Raw genomic sequence first — 22566 nt, 5'->3', positions numbered from 1 at the left:
ATAATAAAAAAAACCCTATCTACAATTTTCATTCCGGCCCTCACCGCCCCTGAGTCTCTCTCTCTGCCCCTCCCTCTCCATTCGCTCTCCCTCTCTCTCTCTCTCTCGATCTCTCTCTCTGCCTGCCCTCTCTCTCTCTCAAAACCCTAGCGCTCTCTCTCCATCTCCTCTGCTCTCTGCTGCAGTTCAACCTTCTGTAGCTCCATGGATTCACCAAAACCCTAGAAGCGCCATCTCCTCCCATTGGCTCATCTTCTCAAATCCTAAGCCCGGCCATGGAAACCTCTGGATCTTCGTTGTGGCTGTCGTCATCATCCTTGCCGTATTCTTCTATCTTTCGACCGTCACAAGAGGCTCCGGAAAGAAAGGGTATGGGATCGTGATTGATGCCAGAAGCACCAGGATGCGAATCCATGTTTTCAAGTTCTCGATGAGAAGAGGATTGCCCATTCTGAAGTTTCGGTATGGGGGATCCACGACAATGAAGGTGAATCCCGATCTGTCGGACTTGGTTGCTGATCCCAGCAGCGCCTGTTTATATGCTATGTAGATTCGAAATTATTATCTATAGTTTATCTTGGGTTTGGAGTTTTGTTTGTGTACTTGATTATTTCATTGCTTCATGTATGTTTAACAAGTTAATAATTTCAATAGTTAAATAACTGATTAGAGTTTTTTGTCCATTCAAAACATTGGAACTGATGGTTCTTTCATTTTTAGCCAACTGAGAGTATCACTATTCTGTCTACCTACTATTACGGTGAGGATCAAACCACCCAAGATCCCATAAGTTTATGATGTGCTCCATATTTCTTTTTCTTTTCATTTATTTCTATGAATAACGTGACGGAATTCACCAGATCTTCCTGCCAATGGTGTTTTGGGATTTGAGTGTATTCCAAATCCCCATTTTGCAGGGTTTTTGAAATGCAATTTTGAGTTGAAGACTCTTTTTTTGCAATGTGCTCTGTTCCAATCTCTCCGTCTAGTCCTGGACTGCCATTGCTGCCTGCTGCAACTTGTTTTTGCAAGTGTCAAATGTGTCTTTGATTTTGGCAGCATTAGCCCAATGATGTCATTAGAGCATTTAAGTGTGATTTTCTATTTATGTGGTAGAACTGATTGCCAAAAGCTTGCTGGATTGTGATTTTCATTACCTTTAATTTGGTTGTCTTTAATTGTGTGATGCTGGTAGTTGATTTATCTAGGTTGTTCATTAGAAAGATGCAGAAGTGCTGAAAGATGCAAAGGCCTTGGTTGACGGAAATTTGGTAAACATCTTCAACCAATTGTAGGCTGGTACATTAATGCTTGCTGAATGATTTAATATATTTTTCCTACTCAAATTATTTTCAGAATATAATTTTGAATACAACATATATCTTTTACATTAGAGGGATTCTCATCTCGTTGGATATTCGGGTCCATTTTCATAAACATGGATGACACATTTACTTCACATGGGTTCATTTGTAAGACATTTACATAAAAATATTCATTTCAAAGCTTGGATGCCCTACTTTTGATAACAAAGGTTTTGTTTTATGCATTGATCTTCTTATTTCTTCTACTACAGTTATTCTATGATTTCTTCTTTTACACCTTATTTCATGATTAAATTTTCAGGTTTCAAAGTTTAAAGATCCTCGTGATGCATGTGCTGCAATTGTTGCTGAATCATATTGTCTTTTCTTCCATGATCCGGTTTACGATTCTCATTGTTCCTATTTGGCTAGTCATGCATTTTATTTTAAGTAACTATTTTCAATTCCATGCCAAACAAGTGGGTCTCACATTTCAGCAATCTATTTATTGGGCTGTTGAGTCTCACCGTGGATGGGGAATGCCCAAAAAATCTCTCACATTGGATCTTTTTCAGTTGAATATGGACCATTGTTCAATTTCTCTTCTTAACTGCTTCTATAGGCTACAAATTGGCAGATTAAGATTGCCCTATCAGTGGGATTTTTAAGGCATAGTCCAATTGCTGATGGGTAAAATTGATCAATGGTATGGATTCTGATCCACACTACCCACTTGTCTGAGTTGAAAGCCTGTGTATACCATGTAAAGATGCATGCCACATATCCTGTAATTCCTCAATTATGGAAGTTAGCTTAATTGATATTAAATTTGGATATGCAGGAACTGGGATGCAGGAAGATTCTTCAAATGTCTATTCATTCATGGTTTTATAAAAGAAATATTTGTTTAAGATGTATTATTGCTTCAAATGGATCATATTGTTTGGCACTATAACTTTATATACAGTGCATGTTTCAGCTTGTCAAGTGCATATATCAGTCAGTTCAAACCAAATATGGTTATAATTTATTTGGTCTTTTCTTGTAGAACCTAGTGGAGGAAAGCATTTGGCCAATGCTAGCTACAGACAGTTTAAAAGCTCTAGGTGGACTTGGCCTGCTTTCCCTTGGAGGAAAATACCTACTCAGGCGTATCTTTGAAGTTGGTATCATATTCCTAATAATAACTTAGTCTACAGTCTTGGTTGTTGTTGCATTCATGGTTTTTGTAGATAATTCACAATAATCTCTTATTTTTGTAGTTCCATGTACATGGACAGTATGTGAAATGCCTTCTTCCATTCTTCTGTTAATGGATCATGCATTTGTATGTCAGAGGTGGCCAGAGATCAAAGGTTCTAGTGGAATGGCTAGGCAGTTATGTATATGTTGGTTAAGAGGAATTGACATCATGTTGCATGTAGAATATGTTGTGAAGCTTGGGGTGAATGTTGAGAACTGCTGAACAGTAGGTATTTTATTACAGGAGTCCTGAGTAGGAGGTTTTTGGGTTGTTGGCTGTGGGAATATTATGTTGGATCTCTGTTTCTTAGAAGATCTGGTTTGTGCTTGGTGGTATCATGGTATGTGAGCTAGCTTCTCAATTGTTATGTTTAGTGTCTTAGATGTAATCTCTCTCTGATGATGTGTTGTCAACACGTGTGCAGGCTTTGTGGGGGCCTTTTTTCTGTTGCTAGTCAAGGAGTAGCTCTTGGTGTTTGTCCCATGCTTGCTACAGGTTCTTAATATGCCTATTTGATGAAATAAAATGCCTTTCTTACATGTTTTCTTCTACTTGCGGATGTGGTAACGTCTTTTGAATTCCACCCTACTCAGTGTAAGTATGAAATTCCACAGAATTTAATGGTATCCGTGTTTGTTTACTTTTTAATTGTCCTTACTATAAAATATTGCACTTTCTTAGCAACTCACTGCAGTTCTGCTCTACTCCTTTATTCACAGGGCACTTGAACTTATATTAGGAGTAAATAAATATTCAACAACTATTGACAGGTGGTCATTGGGCTGTAGAATGGCTGAACTGCAAAGGAACAATTATTCAATGGGAAAACTGAATTCGACCAGCTTGACAAGGTAATCTCTAGGCCATCAAATTTTTTGTTCATTCCCAAGCTTTGCCACATTGGCTCAATATGTTCATCTGATTTCTACATGATTGCAGATATTTAGGACTCTCGGCACACCAAGTGAGAAGATATGGCTGGAATTTGTCAAATTGTCGGGTATCAAGGTCAACTTCTTTAAGAAGCCATAAGTGCTTATTTCATACAGACATAATATTCAAAAGTTTCCAACAATTTATATAAACTGTTATCTCTAATACATAGTCAATGTTAACTAAAATGAGATAAAATCCAGCACAGTTCTACAGCACCTCGCATGTAGCAATTCAAGATACCACAAGCATCAGTCCAGCTAGAGTGAAATCTACCAAGTCCCAAGGGAAAAGACAAGCAAAAAAGACCGGCGGCCAAACACATACTATCTTAGTATTTTAATAATGAAGGGTTGAAATTTTAGGGTTCGTTTAGGTAGGGAAGTCACATGCCCTCCACATCAGCACTTCTCTCTTAAAAGCTTTTGGAGGAAATTTTAGAAAAACCAAAAACACCACTAATTTCTTTTATGCTGAGGAATGTACTTGTGTTTAAGTGCAGCGAATCCTATGTAGAGGGCATTATAATTTGAAAAAATAAAAAATTGTCTAATCTATCTAATCTATCTATCTATAGGTAAATTAAAATTACTAGCAACAAAACCATTTAAGATAACTTCATACTAATCAAATTAGAACTGCATCACTCTCTCTCTCTCTAAATTATTAGCAACAAAACCATTTAAGATAACTTCATACTAATCAAATTAGAACTGCATCACTCTCTCTCTCTCTCTCTCTCTCTCTCTCTCTCTCTCTCTCTCTAGCTAGCTACCTACCTACCTACCTACCTATCTACCTAACTTCAGCAACAAAACTATTTATGATGACTGCTATTAATGGATGTGTCTTATGCATTTTATCTTGAGATTAGACCGTTGGTTATTTGTTCCCATTGTCATTAAAATTTCATGTTCTTTTGCTTCAAATGGTGGAATAATTGACAGTGCAAGTGATGAGATTTGAGTTGAAAAGCAAGTGGTGAGATTTTATACGACACTGTAAGGACAGATTTTATATGTTCTGTACTTTAATTCACAGAAACTGTTCAATTAAGTTTTGATTTATTTTACTATAGGCATTGTCTGCCTGTAATATGTTAGTTAAAAACTGAAATAGGAAGCAATTTCTTTACAGTATATGCCTAGGAGGGCTTCCATGAATTTTATTTATTGCCTATCATATACCTAGAATAACTAAGAGTTTCCCTGTATCTTATTGGGGTAAGCTGATATGCATTCAACACTGCCGTATCAACTGATGTGAAACTGATTTTCTGAACCCCACTCAGCAGGCTATGCATTTACTGTGGTACCAACGGCTACGGTCGTATTGTGGGGCTAGTCATATTTAGCTACGGATTTTATCCGTAGCTTTTGACCATTTTAACAAAAATTGATGATTTAGCGGCGTCCAGCACAACTGTCAGTAAAGGTCCTGGCCGCCGGTAAAGCCTTTACCGACTGAGGCTTTACCGGCTGTTAGATAACCGCGGGCAACGTCTTAGCCGGCGGTTTTATTGGTCTTTGCTGGCAGTTTTGACCGCCAGCAAAGGCCAGTTTTCTTGTAGTGTGTCCAAACTTTGGTATTCAAAAAAAAAAAAAGAAAAGAAAAAGACAAAAAGAAAGAAAAAAGAATGGGATTCAACAAACCAACGTTCTGTATTATCATAGCATTGGACCCGCTAAGAATAAAAAGAGCTCATCATAAGCTCATAATATCCTCAAACAATCTCTCCAAATTCATGTAATTAAGATGACCCACCATGACTAACACATTTCCTCACTAAATCTGTCATCTTAGCCGCTGATTGATTTCCTCGGCTCAACATTTCCATTCATCAGCTCACGCACCATCATCTCGATCGTTCGTCTGTCACACCTATCCTTCATGTCCAAACCATGCCCGATGTCTGGAATTATGCTAAAAGTCAAGGCTGTTGCAGAATCAGGCTGGCCCAACCTCTCTTTCTCTATGCGTTTGATACTTCCACCGAAACCTCCAGTTTTTTTTGGGGTAAAAGAGGAATTTCATTCATCCGGCAGAATTTACAAAATTGACATTCGGGTTGCTTCAGGATAAAAGAACCTGAAAAACAACCTATCACAAGGAGCAAAAGAACCGAAAAAGAAAAACATGGAAGACGAAGATCCGAGGCGCTGATGGAAGCCTGCACACTAAAGGAAACCCCTAGGACCCCAACCGGATTGCCCTGAGACCGACTTTATCGAGAAAAAGGCTGCCCCTAACATTGTCTAGGAGGAGCGAAAACTGCTTGACCAGAGAATTCTGCTGAGAGCAACTGGCCATACGCACCATGCCGTCGGCTGGTTCATTTCCTTCCCTATAGATATGCAAAAAAAAGACCTGGCCAACCTCGGTGATTCTTAAAATATGAGGCACCCAATACGACCATTTCCAGCTGGGGGTGACTGAGCCATTCAAAAAACCAACAACAAGACTAGAGTCCGATTCCACTACTATCTGGCTAAATCCCTGCTAGACACAATGAATAAGACCATCGTGGATGGCTCTGAGTTCAGCATAAATATTAGAAGTTAGGCCGAAAGCCGAGGCAAAGGCAAAGATGAACTCTCCCCTGTCATCTTCACAGATACCACCACCACCAGAAGGGCCCGGATTGCCACAAGCTGATCCATCTACATTAAGCTTGACCCATCCCTGATTCGGTTTCTGCCACCTGACAACCTTTGGGTTCCACCAAGCTGCCAACATATACCATCAATGGTGGAAATTGAATTTGTTACCATCCCGAATGAACCCCCAAAATAATTCCAAACTAACTGCACTACAGGGCTGGAGATGAAAATATGATCCAAAGACTCCACCGAGCGGCAACTGGAAGAAGGATCTCGACAACAATCACACCTGGACGCTAGCACAACTCCACGCTTCTGAACTTCTTCGTCTACCAGGGTAGCTTTGTACAAAAGCCTCCAGACAAACAGCGAAATTCTTGGAGGTAAACTAGCATGCCAAACCCATTTGGATTAGAATCTGCGAGGATTTCTCATCCTACAAAACTCCTAGGCCGAGCTGATCGAGAAAGAACCGCTGGGGGTGAATGGCCAGAATCTGGAATCCGGGCAGTCCGAGATACAAAAACCAGCCTGGAAGATGAAATCAACTATGTACTGAGGGAGATAGCCATAAACGGAGGAAGGAGGGAGATGGCCTGATTTTCCCAGTACCTGGTTTACTTTCATGGAGAGAAGACTGCTAGGCACCTGACGAGATGCAAGAGGGAGCAGCTGGCCCAAACCCGACCAATTGTTTGACCAGAAGTTGCAGCTACCGTGACCGATTTGCCACTGCACGTGGCGGTCCAGGATGGGGATCAGATCACTGATCTTCTTCCACATCGGGGAAGCAGTAACAGGGATTCTTTCCTGGCCTGCAGCGGACGAACTGAGCAGTATTTTGAGGTCATGAATGCCTTCCAAAGGCTGACCTCAGAGTCACTTGAGATAGACCAGCCCAGCTTCAAACGAAGAGCTCTCATAAAATCCTGCAGCATTCTAATACCCAAGCCACCTTCTGACTTCGGATAACCAACTGACTTCCATCGAATCCAATGGAGTTTCTTCTTGCCTTCGGACCAACCCCACAAGGAATCTGCAAAGTGGCGTTCTAACGCAGATAGCACTTGGACTGGAATTTGAGTGGCAACCAAAGTGTGGACGGGGATAATTCCAAGAACGTGTCGGAGAAGGACAAGTCTCCCCGCCTGGGACAGACAACCAGCACACCAGCCGCTGATCCAAGTTGCAATCTTGTTAACAAGAGGTTGGTAGGAGCTTGGTTTGATTCTCCCAAAGGCGATCAGAACACCCAGATAAATCAGGTTGGCTCGGTTAACAGTAATACCCATCGCTCTTTCAATGGCTCTAGTACTTGAGGGGGTTATCTTGTTAGAGCAGAATAAGGCACTCTTGGACAGGTTGATTTTTTGCCCAGAGGACTGTTGATACTTGTCCAGAAAGTTGGAGAGCAATCGGAAAGATTTGCAGCCACCATTCGTGAAGAGTAGAGTATCATCTGCTTATAAGCGGTGAGAAACCGAGATGCAACCCCTCTTGAACTTATATGGGTTGCACGTCCCGTGGTTCATCAGACGGGTGATGCCTCTACTTAGAACCTCTGTTGTAAGGATAAATAGGCTGGGAGACAAGGGGTCTCATTGATGAATTCCACTAGAAGACTTCCACTGAAACCCTAATCAGCTGGGACAGGATTTCCTTATCCTTTACAAATGACGTGATTGCCTACTAAGTAAACTTTGTGAGGCCCAACGTAATGTATCTTATCCAACCAACCATCCGTTTTATGAGCTCATTTTAAAGCATGGTCCAAAATTGAACCATATCCAAAGCTCAAGTGATTACACCATTGGAAACTTTGGAGAAAATGACAACCACCATTGAAACCTTCCTAAGGCTCACAGTGATAGTTATTTGTCATCTAACCTGTTTATAAGGCCGCACAAATATGGATGAAGGGAAAACACAAATATTGGCTTGATACAAAACTTATACAAGTTTTCAACGGTAGGCATTCAATTCATACTATTTCTTTTGGTGTGATTCCCTTGAGTTTTGAATATGTTTCAATTTTGTGATAATGCCATAAAATGATTTGGTAAAACGGACGAACGACATAGACATACAATACATATATCAAGGTGGGCCCATGGTAAGGGCCGCACCTAATCATCTACCCTCCAAAACTAGACTGAAAAACACTCATGTCAGTCTCCCAAAAGGTGTCACGAGCCATTTGATCTACCGCTTTGTCATCCATCCGCATCACTTTGTGCTTGGACAGCTGAGATTGCACTTTCAGAGCTATAAGAACTCTCCGAGTTTCCATCTCCGTCCCTCTTCTTCCTCTACTTTTTCCTTTTTAAATTTCATTTTCTTATATATTGTTCTTCTGTTTTTTGTTTGTATCTCTTTTTAATTCTTTTAATACAAAATATCTCCATCTTCATCTCTAGTTGCAAATCTCTTGGGAGAAACTTGTCTTTTTGTGCCTCTCTCTCTCTCTCTCTCTCTCTCTCTCTCTCTCTCTCTCCTGCTAGGTGTGCACCTGACGCAGTGAAGGACGTGAGGTTCAGCACCGTCTTCCTCAAGAGGATAACTATTCTGAATCCACGAAACTTCTCTGGACTCCTCACAGAGACTTCTCGAATCCACGCGGAAAGAAAGTGGAAAATAGAAATAAATTCTAATAAATTCGAAATTGATTTAAAAAATTAATAAAATGAGTTCACAACCCTTTAAATAGGGGTACCAAGCAATAGGAAAGAAATCAGAATCAAACTACAACTAAAACTCCTAGAATTCGCGACTTACTATAAATAGTATACTATTTATAGACAATCGTGATGTCTACTAGTACGCAAGGTTTTTGGCCAAAAATAGTAAGTGTCCTATTTGGATTCACCAAACCGTTCTCCTAATTTTTCTAAGCTCTTTTCACGTTGGACGCAACTCCTATAGCCCAATGGATGAAGAGCTATGATCAAACTAAAACTTAGATAGTGCATTAACTTGAGACTCTTGAGAATGCGAGGGCGCCTGAGATTTCAGGATCCCTCCATGAGGATAGTAAAGAGTCGAAAGGGTATCCGCAAGCCGGCGACTGTAGATCCAAAAAGCCTCTTCGTCGGCAACCTCTCTTTCTCCATCTCTTTTGCCGATCTAATCCAAATCTTCCAGAAATATGGTAGGGTTTCAGAGGTGTTTCTTCCCTGCTTCCCAGGGACGAGCAAGCCCGGGGGCTATGGCTTTGTTAGATTCATGTACGAGGACAATGCTAGGGCCGCTAAGGGGGTCCTAGATGGTCAGAAAATAGATGGAAGACAGGTTTCAGTTAAGGACACTCGCCCTAAACCCTTTCTGCAGCCCGATGCCAAAAGGGAACCCATTCGGAAAGATGAAATTCTGAGAGACAGGGGGCAGATTATTCATAATGTGAAGGGAACGGGTCCGATAGATATAGAGGTTGGGAAAAGCCCCAAAGCATTTCATCTGATCAATGCTCGACAGGTCTGATAACATTCGCTAACCCCGAGTCTGTCTCAAAGAAATTGCAGGAACTAGAGCTGGGGCTCATTGGCTATTCAGGAAACAAGACTATCTCTATGGTCCAATTAGTAGACGGTCTCTGATCTTCCTGATTTAAGGTGTCGGCGATCGATGTTACCCGCCTATCCGCATTTTCCTTCCTTATCTCTTTCAAATCAAAGACAGAGCTCTTAGATTTTTTGGCAGACTCCCCCTTCTGGGTGAAGCTAGGTTTGACAAATGTATCGCCCTGGACTCCAGATATTGCAATAGAAGAAGTAGAGTCATGGATTCGCCTCTTTGGGACCCGACTCATGCGTGGTTGGAGTCGGTAATCCGTGATCTAGGAAGCTCCTACGGAGAAGTGGTGCAAATGGATACAAGTGCTGGATGTTAAGGGGAAGATTTTCAGGATTTGGGCACAAATAAAAGCGGCGTCGGAAGAAGAGGAACCAGGTGCACGCTAGGACAGGTTTGCAGGATTAGAAGCAGATGAAGAATTGTCTAAGGAATGGGTTAGTAACTCCCTGGGAGGAAGCTCAGAGAACAGCCTGTTAGATGCTTGTGAAAATGCCCAACTCAACATTTCGACAGCAGTCGGTGGAAATGAGCCATCCATCCACAAGCAGCCCCTGTTTCCCCATCCAAACCAAGTCACAACCTCTTCACCTGCGCCACCAGAAAAAGTCAGGCCCTCTTAACATCTCCAGGCCAATTCCCCTAGAGGCGTTCTTCATCATAGAACAGTCGGTCCTCCTTCAGGTCAGCTGCTGGGAGACTCGCGGCATTGCCCAACTTCACCTACATGTCGAATCAGCCTGGCTTTCGACAACAGATGCAGCCCCTTTAACGATGTTATTTCCCAAGTTCAGCAGTCTCTCCTATAGACTTCCCCTGAGAATGTAAAGAACTTGCCTTGCGATCTGGTTGAGTCCCTGATGATCATCCCAAACACTAGTCATCAGTCGATGGCACAAGTGAGAGCAGAACCAGGTCGGCAGATAGCTGATCGCCCTAAGGGAGGCACTCAGTTACTGGTTAGAACAGATAGGCTATTTGAGAGTAGTCTCAGCCCACACATTTAGAGGAGAGGCAGCCAATGCTCACCAAGTACCTCTTCTATCTTCCCCTGCTCAGATAGAATTTTAACATTCAGGTGTGATTCAGAGGGCCCGACCTCTCAAATTCCGGTGCAGTCATATAATGATGGTGAATGTACCCCCCATGAAGGGGTTAATAGACGGTTGCACATCTGTATATAGACAACTGAATTTAGCCATGGACTTATCCCCATACAAGCTAGCTCTCAATGAAGGAGGGTTAAAACCCAAGGGAGAACAGAGAGCTCTCGAAAATGAACAGCCCTTTAGGGAGGGTGTCCCAGCAGAGGATAGTTTTGCCTTAAAGTCTAAGTTAGCTGCCCAATTGGAGAGGCTGCAGCAGATGGAATTGAGGGCTGCTTTTTCAGGAAATGTGTCTAATGGATAGTTATCTAATCTAGAATGCCCGAGGGTTGGCCAATGCGGCCACCATTCGGACTCTGAAAAGGATGATTCAATCCTACAAGCCCTCCATAGTGGCCATTCTTGAACCTATGCCCTAGGACAACAAAAGAGTGGAGATTGGCCTAAAACTTGGCTTCCATTCCTCTATCTCTAAGGAATATGAAGGCGGTAAAATTTGGATATTCTTCAACAATATGTTGATTGTTTCGGTTATTGACAAATCTAACCAGATTATTTCCATAGATGTTTGTCAATAAAATCAGATAGAAAGCAGTAGACTCTCCTTCGTTTATGCTAAATGCTCTAGGTTCAGCAGAAGATTTCTCTGGAGATCCCTGGCGGTTATGGCCTCTAGCACGTCAGGCCCTTGGGCAGTGGGAGGTGACTTTAATGCGGTAACAGATTCAGCTGAAAGGCTAGGATACAGAAACCAAGACCATGAGAGCTCGAGGGAATTCATCGAAGCAATCAATTCGGCCGACCTATTGGATGTAGGATTTGTGGGGAATAGATTCACCTAGAGCAACAACCAAGCGGGAAACACCAGAGTGTGGGCCAGATTAGATAGGCTCCTTTGTAATTCAGATTGGTTCAGCAGATTTCCTAGTTTTTTTGTTAAGCATCTTCCCAGACAAAATTTAGATCATGCCCCGCTTTTGGCCTCTTTTCCTCGGGAGATTCCTTCTGCTCCTAGGCCATTCCGATTCCAAAGGATGTGGTTTCTTGAGGAATCATTCATGAGAGTCATTGAAAAAGCCTGGGCCGAAGACGTCTCCTATCTCCCCCTGATTAATCTTCAGCTGAAATTGAAGAAAACAAAAATTCTGCTGAAGGTCTGGAATAAAGACGTGTTCGACAACATCTTTGACAATGTTAGAAAGGCCGAGAAGGATCTGGCGTAGCTCGAGGAGAATTTACAAACTGATTTGAATATCAGCCCTGCAATCTTAGAGGGAGCCAAACAGAAATTATCCAGGATGGAGTTAGCAGAAGAAATATTTTGGAAAGAAAACGCCCGGAACAATTGGCTCAACAAAGGTGATCAGAACACGAAATTCTTCCATCAGTCTGCCTCGAAAAAATCAAGAAGAATGACGATTCAAGAAATACATTTGGAGGGTAAGGGCGTAATTAATGACCAGCCTTCAATCTAAGCAGAGGCAGTTAATTTTTTGCGCAGCTTGCTGTCTTCCGAGCAGATTGCTACTAGTGCGGTAGATGCGGCCTCTCTTCTTCTTCCCATTCCGTCCCTGCTCTCGGTGGAAGATAACAACAGCTTACTCCAAGTCCTAAAGATCGAAGAAGTTAAGAGTGCAATTTTTGCGCTACCCAGAGATGGGGCTCCAGGTCTAGACGGTTTCTCATCAGCCTTTTTTGTGGGTTGCTGGAGTATCATTGGTAAAGATCTCCACTCGGCAGTCAAGGCCTTCTTCCTGGGTGGATCCCTCCCCAGGGCATTCTCATCTACTCTTGTCTGTTTTGTGCCAAAGTCTCCTGTTGCAAAATCCTTCGGCGACTATAGACCGATTAGTCTCTGTAATGTAGTGTATAAGATCTTTGCTAAGATCTTAGCAGACAGACTAGCCGGGGTCCTTCCCAAACTGATCTCCCCAGAGCAAGGTGCATTTGTTAGAGGGCGCTACATCGTAGAAAATATTACTCTTGGGCAAGAAATATTCAGAGATATCGACAGGAAAATTTGTGGAGGGAACATTGTCTTAAAGCTTGATATGGAAAAAGCCTATGATCGGGTTGAATGGGCTTTCCTGAAGCAGGTTCTTCATAAATTCGGCTTCCATCCGCGCTGGATAAAATTGGTGGAGTCCTGCTAGGATAACAACTAGTTCTCTGCACTTATTAATGGGGTCAGTTGTGGTTATTTCAAATCCTCAAGGGGATTGAGACAAGGGGACCCACTCTCCCCTAGTCTTTTCATTCTTGCTTCCGAAGCATTTAGTAGAGGCATCTCAAGACTTGTTTCCTCTGGGCAGTGTTCTCCATTCAAGTTTAAGTAGGGTTGTAGGCAGATATCCCACTTGTTGCACGCCGACGATACTATGTTGTTTACCAATGGCTCCTACAGGTCTCTGGGAGTTATAAAAAATTTTATGGTAAAATATCAGGCAGCTTCTGGGCAAAGAGTAAATCTAAGGAAAAGCTCCTTCTATTGCATCGCCAAGATGTCGGTGGCCAGGATCCGTAATATCGAAGGTTTGTTGGGGATAAAAAAAGCCGTTGAAGATCTGGTGTACCTGGGGGTGCCCATTATAAAAGGAAGAGTTAAAAGTAATGTATTCAACCATTTGCTCAACAAAATGGCTTCCAGGATTGCTCTCATTTCTTATGTTCTCAGTGGGGTCCCAATCCATACGCTCGCGGCTACGGTGGTCCCTAAGTCTGTGCTGAAAGCAATTGAGAGCTTATTTGCAAAGTTCTTCTGGGGTTGGAGTGAGGGGAAGCCAAAAATTGCTTGGAGGAAGTGGAGCACCTTAGCAAATCCAAGGGAGGGGGGCTATGTGTGAGGAGACTGAAAGATATCATGCTAGCGCTGCGATTGAGAATGGCTTGAGAGGTCAGATTCGGTCAGGGGGCAGCCTCTGGAGCGGCTTCATGCGCTCTAAATATACGATCGGTGAGTCAGTGAACATGGAATTCAGAATTTCTGCTACTGCATCACTGTTGTGGAGGGAATTGTAGGACCTCTTCCCCACCCTAGATAAGAATGCCTAATGGAAGATTGGCCATGGTGGTTGTAGTATATGGGATAGCAATTGGTCCAGGCTGCGTTCTCTTTCCTCCTTGCCTTTGATTCGCATCTCCCCGTCCATGCGAGATCAATGTGTGGCGGATTACTTTGACAGGGAAGGCCTTAAACTGAACGTCGAATCTTCTCTTCCAGATTTGCTGGTGGAATTTATAGAAAAGAGAGGCTTCTGCACGTCGGGGTTTGAAGACAGTCTGATTTGGTTTCACGACCCCTCAGGTAAGCTCACTACGAAATCGGCCTGACAAATTAGTAGAGAGAGCTGCACAAGAGTAGAATGGGCCAAAAGAATTTGGCATCCCCAAATCCCTCCAAAATTTTCAATATTTGTTTGGAGATTGATGCACAGGGCCTTGCCAGTTGATGCAAGTATTCAAAGGAAAGGTGTTTGTTTTGCTTCCAAATGTAGCTATTGAGGGAACTCCATGGTTGGTACGCATCATATTGAATAACTATAGCATCTTTTCTTGGATGGCATACTAGCAGAAATGATTTGGACCATGGTTGCCAACTTCTTTGGCATTGGGTTATTCAGACAATCCTCATTATATGACAGATTGCATTGGTGGTGGAATAGATCGCTTCCGGCTTCGACATGCAAGTCGGGTTTCCGTTTAGCCTCGACTTTCACCCTGTGGGAGATTTGGAAAGCGAGGAACTCAGCTAGATATGAAGACAAGGATCTGCCTCCCCCCGTCGTTCTCCAAAAGATTAAGCATTGGTTGCTTCGGCCTTCCCCTCGCCTCATCAATTCAGGCTTGTTTGGAGTGCAACCTTCCTTTTACAATCAGTCTGTTGCTCATTCTAGACCCCCCAAATCATGTCGGGGCTGCATAGTAGTCAGATGGGAAAAGCCTAAACTGGGCTGGTGGAAGTTAAATGTAGATGGCTCTTCCCTTTCAAATCCAGGAGCCGTAGGAGGGGGTGGAATTTGCAGAGACCACCTAGGAAACATGATTTTCACTTTTGTTAATGGTTACGGAGAGGCATCTAATAATGTGGCTGAGTTGTGGGCTATTTATGAAGGGATGAAGCTTAGTCTATCCTATGGTATAACGAAGGTGATTATTGAATCTGACTCAAATGGGCAGTCAAATTGTTACTGGGTAATGGCCGCAGTTCCTGGCGATGTCCTGCTAGTTAGGGAGAATTCATTCTCTCAGCTCTAGGGGTATTTTTCGGTTCTCTCATGCGTTTAGAGAGGCCAACGGTCCAGCGGATAGTCTGGCTAAAATAGGAAGTCTATCGCAAGCCAATGTCATCTTCCACAACATATCGTCCCTCCCAAAGCTGACTAAGGGACAAGTCCTCCTGCATAAAATAGGACTTGGTTCCATTCAATTGCTGGGGAAGCCACATTCTGACTAGTCTCGGCTGGGATCCTCAGTTCGAGGTAGCAGGGGTGGTAGATCTTGGCACTTCCCCTGTTCTTTTTCGACCCCTTTTATCCTCGTTCTTGTCTATATGGTGGTGTCACGATAAGAGAGGCCCAAAGTATTTTGTTGGGACCCTCCTGAAATATTGCAATTTCTTAATAGATGAAATATACAAGATCAACTTTTTTGTTTAAAAAAAAACTAAAACTTACTATTTATAGTAAAAAATGAAATTAAAATAGGGAAACGATCATCGATCTGGCGGTATTTCACAAATCTGGCTTGGATAACCCAGTGTAGCTTGGTTAGTTGGCTAAAGTAGCTCGTTTTACCCCAAAATCATATATTTTACGTCAGATAAATCATTCCGGATTGCGAGATACGCCCGATTTAAGCTTCGAAGGTCTGGATCACTTCTGTCGTTGACCGAGCCTTTTCTGATCCATCTTGGCCTTGTAACTAACCCTGATCCGCTCTACATCAGTCTCCTCTTCCTTAAAAGAACTCGTCCTCGAATTCTCGTCTTGCTTTGGTCCATGATACTCGGTCAGGTCCGCGACGTTGAAAGTCCGTGAGATTGCCATGTCATCTGGAAGATCAACAACATAAGCATTATCGTTGATCTTTCAGATGATTGGTACCAGTCAAATCTTTTTATTCTTCAACTTGTTGTACGTTTCGATCGAAAATCTTTCTTTGCATAGATGGACCATTACTTGGTCACACACCTCGAACACTTTTTGTCGCCGATGCTTGTCCGCTTGCTCCTTGTACTTTTCGTTTAAGGCATGTAGCTTGGTCTGTACCTCTGCATGAATGCCAATGATCCGGTCTGCCATATGTTCTGCTACGATGCTCATGCCTGGGAGCTTAGGCAGAGGGACCAAGTCTAGTGTGTGGCGAGGTACTCATCCGTAAATAACCTGGAATGTGGAATTCCCTATCGAGCGATTCACCATGTTGTTGAATGCAAACTTTGCTTGAGACAAGGCTAAATCCCACTGCTTCGATTTTTCTCCTGAAATACATCGAAGGAGGTTTCCCAATGTGCGATTCACAACCTCGATTTACTCGTTAGTCTGTGGGTGGTAGGAGCTGCTGAACTGAAGTCGTGTATCGAATTGAGTCCACAAAGTCTGCCAAAATTGGCTTATGAACTTCATGTCATGGTTAGAAGTAATAGTCTTGGGAACCCCGTGTAGCCGCACAATTTCTCTGAAGAAAAGATTCGCCACGTGTGTTACATCGAAAGTCTTCTTGTATGGAATAAAGTGCGCCATCTTGGAGAAACGATCTACTACCACGAATATTAAATCCATGCCACATTGTGTTCATGGGAGACTAAGTACGAAGCCCATAGATAAATCCTCCCAAGGGTCGTCAGGCACGGGTAACGGGGTGTAGAGGCCCGTATTATGAGATTGCCCCTTGGAGGTTTGACAAATATAATGACGTTAGACGAACTTTCCTACATCACGTACCAATTGTGGCCAGTAATATCGTTCTTCCACAAGAGCTCGCGTCTTGTCTTGCCTAAGGTGTCCACTAAGGCCACCTCCATGTAGCTCTTGGATTATCTGTTCTCTTAACAAACTGTTGGGGATGCACAATCGATTTTCCTTAAAAAGGAACCCATCTTGCATATGTAAGTCATCGGAGTAACCTTCTTAGCATCTAACTTATGCGTCCTTGAAGTTGTCGTCATCGGCATATATGTCTTTGAGGCGTTCGAACCCAACAACCTTATTGCTCATAGTGACTAACAAAGTTGCACGGTGACTCAGCGCATCGACTACTTTGTTCTGTTGCCCTGACTTATGTTTTAGAACAAACGTGAATTCATGTAAAAACGAGATCCATCTAGCATGCACACGGTTAATGTTAGCTTGACTATTAATGAATTTGAGAGCTTGATGGGCTATGTAAAGTATGAATTCTCTTTGAATCAAATAATGTCATCAGTATCGCAGTGCCTAGACCACCGCGTACAACTCGATCTCATATATAGACCACTTCTTGCGTGCATCGCTAAGTTTCTTACTGTAGAAGGCTACCGGCCTACCTTCTTGAGACAAAACTCCCCCAACCCCAACACATGAGGCATCACATTTGACTTCAAACAATTTGTCGAAGTTGGGAAGTAAAAGAACCGAGGTCGTGGACAGTCTGTGCTTGATTTTGGCAACGCTCCTGTCAGCTTTGTCAGTCCACTGAAACTGCCCTTTTTTCATGCAATCTGTGATTGGTGACACAATGGTACTGATTTTTTTATGAATCAATGATAGAATGTCGTTAGAGCATGAAAACTTCGCACTTTGTGAATATTTGTGGGAACCGGCCAATCTCTAAATGCCTTCACCTTTTCCTCATCCACCCGAATGCCTGTAGATGTTATGACAAAACCCAGAAACAATAGGCTATCAGTCATGAAGCTGCACTTTTTAAAATTGAGATATAGTTTATTTTTATTGAGCACTTGAAGGACCTTCTTCAGGTGTTTCATATAGGTGGTTTCGTCTTGACTGTATATTAAAATATCATCAAAATAAACCATAACGAACCACCCAATGAAAGGTTTCATAACTTGGTTCATCAATCTCATAAATATGCTAGGCGCATTCGAAAGACCGAAGAGCATGACCATCCATTCGTACAATCCTTCCTTTATCTTAAAGGTCGTTTTCCACTCATCACCCAACCGTATTCGAATCTGATGGTAGTCACTCCTTAGGTCTAATTTAGAGAATATTTTTGCACCCTCTAGCATATCCAGCATATCCTCCAACCGTGGTATAGGAAACCTATATTTTATGGTGATTTTGTTGATGGCCTGGTTGTCAACACACATGCACCAACTCCCATCTTTCTTTAGAGTTAATAGAGCTAGTACAACACATGGGCTCATGCTTTCTCGAATAAGACCCTTATGGATCAGCTCCTGATCTACTTGCCCCTGCAGAATCTCGCACTCATTCGGACTCATTCGATAATGAGGACGATTGGGTAAACTGGACCCAAAGATAAAGTCAATATACTATTGGATATCCTGCATGGGGGTAACCCATCGGGAAGGTCATCGGGCCAGATTTCTCTGAATTCATGTAACAAGGGCCTTAGTCTTTCAGGGATGATGGTATGCACGAGTTCTTCCCCTTTTACAATTAATGCATAAGCCTATCCTGTATCTTTGGAATCTTCCACGCAGTCCCGTATGGTTAAGAGAAAATGGCCCTCCACTTTAGAAGTTTCAGGTGGTCTCTCTGGATTCATAGGGGCCAATATGATCTTCCGGCCATCCTTGACGAAGATATATATGTTATCTCGCCCTTTATGAGTAGCGTCACAGTCAGATTGCCAGGGTCGACCGAGTAGTATGTGACATGCTTCCATGTCAACCACATCGTATACTACTTCATTCTTATAATATTTGCCAATTAAAAAGGATATGGTGCACCATTCAGTTACCTTTGTTTCGCTGACCTTCTTGATCCAACCGATTATATGTGAGGAGGGATGACGCTCCGTTTTCAATTACAATTTTTCTACAATGACCTTGGAGACGATGTTCTCGCTGCTCCCACTATCAATGATCACATTACAAACCTTTCGATTCATCGTACACCTAGTGTGGAAGATGTTATGCCGCTGTGGATGCACTTCTTTTTTTGCGTATATAATAGCCGCCTCATGACGAGTGACTGTTCTTCGGTGGTATGCTCGGTGGTATGCTAAATCCAAATTGAATCATCTGCCTCGTCCTCGGTGGTATGCTCTTGTTCTTCAATATTTGGATATTCATAGGCGTTATCAGCACTACCATCAGTGATAGCGAGGTTCGCCACTTTTCGCTGGGGATAAGTATTTGATAGGTGGCCCGGTTGGCCACAACGATAGCAGTTGTCCGGCCTTGATCGAGCATAGGGGTTCGAGATTCTAATTGGACTAGCAGTAGTCAATACGCCCCTTTGGGGTCTAGATTGCCCGCTTTCCTGATCTCGGCTCTCAAACGTAGGAGGTTGAGTGCGTTCTCCTATGGGCTCCTTGCCCTTGGGCCGTGTAGCTCCTTGGGGGTGGACTTACCGCAACGATCCTTGTAGTAGGATAGGTCCGTGTGTTAGGACGTTCAAGTTGCACTTCCGCCTGTGTAGCCAACTTGATCGCATCATTCATCATCCAGACAGACTGCATCTGGACCCAATCCTGGATCGTCATACGCAATCCACCATTGAATCGGGTAACTTACTGCGATTCAGTCTTGACCAAATCGTTACGCGCCGTCAGGCAGTAAAATTCTTCTGCATATTCTCTTATCGACCGACTACTCTATCGACAATTTTGGTATTGTTGAAATAATATCTGATCGTAATCGCTAGGGAGGAATCGGGCACGTAGTAACTGCTTCATCCGCTGTCATGTGTGGATTGGTGCTTTCATCTGCCTTGTTCGTGTGAGTTGTAGTTGTTTCCACCAAGCTGAAGCTCTGCCTTTCAATTTGTAGGCCACAAGCTTGACCTTCTTTGCTTCAGGGATGTCCATATAGTCAAAAAATCGCTCAACTTCAGAAAGTTAATCAAGAAAATCCTCAAGGTATAGTTGGCCATTGAAGTTAGGAATATCAACCCGCATCTTGAATTCTTGATCTGTTCGATCTACTCGATCGCCGCCTTGTCTAGGGTGTCAAAAGATTATGTCATCGATCTCCTCCTCACTGGATCCCCCTTCTTCAGGAATGATCCTTGGATGCACTGCTGGTACTATCCTACGATCAGGGCGATTACGAGTTTCACCAATTAGCGGTGGAGGATTACCACCAAGAACATGGAGCTGTCCTAGGGTTGCCGTCAAGAGATCCGCTGTGCGGTCGATGGAAGCCTGCAGCCTTTGCATGGCTTGCCGATTCTCTTATTATGTTACTTCGAAAGCTGCTGCCATTAAAGGTAAATTCCCTGGAGCACCGCCTATGAGATTGTTGCCCAACCGGTCATTAGAAGTCATCTATCTAAGGAAAAACCTCACTTTGATACCAAATTGACGTAAGGAAGGACGTGAGGTTAAACACTGTCTTCCTCAAGAGGATAACTATTCTGAATCCACGGAACTTCTCTAGACTCTTCACAGAGACTTCTTGAATCCACGAGGAAAGAAAGCAAAAAATAGAAATAAACTTTAATAAATTCAAAATTGATTAAAAAATGAATAAAAATGAATTCACAACCCTTTAAATAGGGGTACTAAGCAATGAGAAAGAAATCAAAATCAAACTACAACTAAAACTCCTAGAATTTGCGACTTACTATAAATAGTAAACTTACTATTTATAGATGGCCGTGATGTCTACTAGTGCGCAAGGTTTTCGGCTAAAAATAGTAAGTGTCCTATTTGGCTTCACCAAACCGTTCTCCTAAATTTTCTAAGTTCTTTTCACGTTGGACGCAACTCCTAAAGTCCAACGGATGAAGAGTTATAATCAAACTAAAACTTATTACTTATAGTAAAAATGAAATTAAAATAGAGAAACGACCGTTGATCTCTAGGTATTTTGCAAATCCAGCCTGGGTAACCCGTCGTAGCTTGGTTGGTTGGCTAAATTAGCTCGTTCTACCCCAAAATCATATATTTTACGTCAGATAACTCATTTCAGATTGCGAGATACGCCCGATTTAAGGTCCGATGGTCTAGATCACTTCTGTCGTCGACCGGGACTTTTCTGATCCATCTTGGCCATGTAACTGTCTGCGACCCGCTCTACATCAGCACCTTTTGGCGTTTGGCTCAGGCCAGGCTAGATTATTATGGCCCATCACAGGTTCGGGATAGATTTGGACCTACTTTCAACCATGCAGGCTGGGCTTTTTCTTTGTTTGTTTGTTTGTTTCTTTCTTTCTTTCTTTTAAAGAAAGGTGGCACCACACCACCTGAATTTTAATTATGGACAGAGATGTACAGCCGGAGATGAAGGTGGGCCCTCAAAAAGATAAACTGAGATTCACCTTCCACAAACTGCTACACAACAAAGGAAAAACAAAAGGCGAAGCCACTCGAAATATGGTTGAGCACCAAAATAGCTTCTCCTACTAGTAGAGAGACTGGACTCTGCTCCACATCTGGATGGAAATGGCAGCCGCAATTACTACAGCCCAATAGCCCAAAATCAATATCCTCGAAGCGAATAAGCAGAAGATATAAGCCAGATACCAAGAACCCTTATACCGCAGGCCCTGAATCCTTCCCTCTCCAACAGAGTTCCCCATCCTCACTGAGCAACCTGAACACAGCCAGCCTTGCCTCCACCTAACAAGTAGAGCAATAATAGTAGTCTGCTAATAGAGATAGAAGCCTCCACAAAATTCCTGGACAACTTCCCACTCCTAGCCCAAGCAGACTGGACAGGAAAGCAAGCGAAGGTTGGGGTTGCAATCATCCTCGCTTTAGTACACCCAGGCCCACACTGTCCAAGAGGAGATTTCCTTGAGTAGTAGATGGGAGGTTTGAGGCAACCCGAAATAGAATCCGCTGTTGGGTTTCACTTCCTAGTTTGGCCAGCCCATTAGCCACTCCATTTGTCTCTCTCGGCGAGAACACAATCCTCAAACTTACCTTCTTTTAAAAATAAAAAAATAAAAATTGAGAGACCCTAGACTAGAAGTACCAGAAGATCCAGCCCAGGGGGCATTTCTTATTGAGTAAGGCCACCAAACTCTTGGAGTCCTTTCTAAAATGATTCTTGAAAAACCTCTCTCCACTACTATGAATAGGCCCTCCAACAATGCCCTGGCTTCTGCCTTGGACTTTGTGCCGATCCCATAGCTTGAGGAAAATTCGAAGAGAAATTCACCGCCACTTCCTCTACAAATCCCTCCGACCCCATATTCACCGAGGTTACCCCCGACTTAATCCATCCACATTAATCTTCACCCAGCCTTCCTCTGGCTTGATCCATTTCACAATCTCTGGGGCCTTTCTGTGATGTGGACTTGATTTAACCCCAATGCTTGAAGCGCCAGCTGACACGAAAGGCTATTAGGCTTCCAACCAGGAAAGGCTAGGGTGATGAGATGAACCCAATGTAGCACCCTGGCTATTATGTGATTCCAATTTACTGGCCTTGTGTCGAATTTGGACATGTTTCTATCCAGCCAGATTTTCTAAAAAATCAAGGCATGAGCCCCCGCAGAGAGAGAAAGGCATCCGAAGACACTGTCGATCTCCACTAGTGATTCGCTCGCACAAACGTTGTCTAGGCTAGAAGAATAGGCAGGTTAAAGTGCATGCTGAAGTAGCTCCAAACATACATCGCGAGATATCCTGAGGCTAGAAGATGATCCAACAATATCACATTCTATAGAATGGTT

General features: G+C 42.9%; 1 protein-coding gene and 1 long non-coding RNA gene across 2 annotated transcripts; both read left to right on the top strand.

Moving 5' to 3' along the window:
* Positions 1 to 87: 87 nt before the first annotated feature.
* LOC131252704 (uncharacterized) lies at positions 88 to 3590 on the top strand. Its single transcript, XR_009174653.1, has 7 exons — positions 88 to 487; positions 721 to 760; positions 1209 to 1271; positions 1395 to 1472; positions 1627 to 2887; positions 2972 to 3398; positions 3487 to 3590. It is a non-coding gene; the product is annotated as an uncharacterized LOC131252704 (long non-coding RNA).
* Positions 3591 to 9068: 5478 nt separating this feature from the next.
* LOC131253799 (uncharacterized) lies at positions 9069 to 11057 on the top strand. Its single transcript, XM_058254936.1, has 2 exons — positions 9069 to 9551; positions 10800 to 11057. Exons 1-2 carry the CDS (start codon positions 9069 to 9071, stop codon positions 11055 to 11057), a joined length of 741 nt encoding a protein of 246 aa, XP_058110919.1.
* Positions 11058 to 22566: the final 11509 nt, after the last annotated feature.

The sequence above is a fragment of the Magnolia sinica genome, chromosome 8 (assembly GCF_029962835.1).
Source record: "Magnolia sinica isolate HGM2019 chromosome 8, MsV1, whole genome shotgun sequence".
In the NCBI taxonomy this organism is placed as follows: Eukaryota; Viridiplantae; Streptophyta; class Magnoliopsida; order Magnoliales; family Magnoliaceae; genus Magnolia; species Magnolia sinica.
Note: the sequence above shows the minus strand (reverse complement) of the source record. Positions and strands in the feature narration are given on the sequence as shown.

Excerpts from the sequence above, each read along its gene's own strand:
- LOC131253799 (XM_058254936.1), top strand. The coding sequence starts at position 9,069 with ATGCGAGGGCGCCTGAGATTTCAGGATCCCTCCATGAGGATAGTAAAG. Across the intron at positions 9,552-10,799 it reads ATCTGATCAATGCTCGACAG|GGGTTAATAGACGGTTGCAC; the intron begins GTCTGATAACAT and ends CCCCCCATGAAG.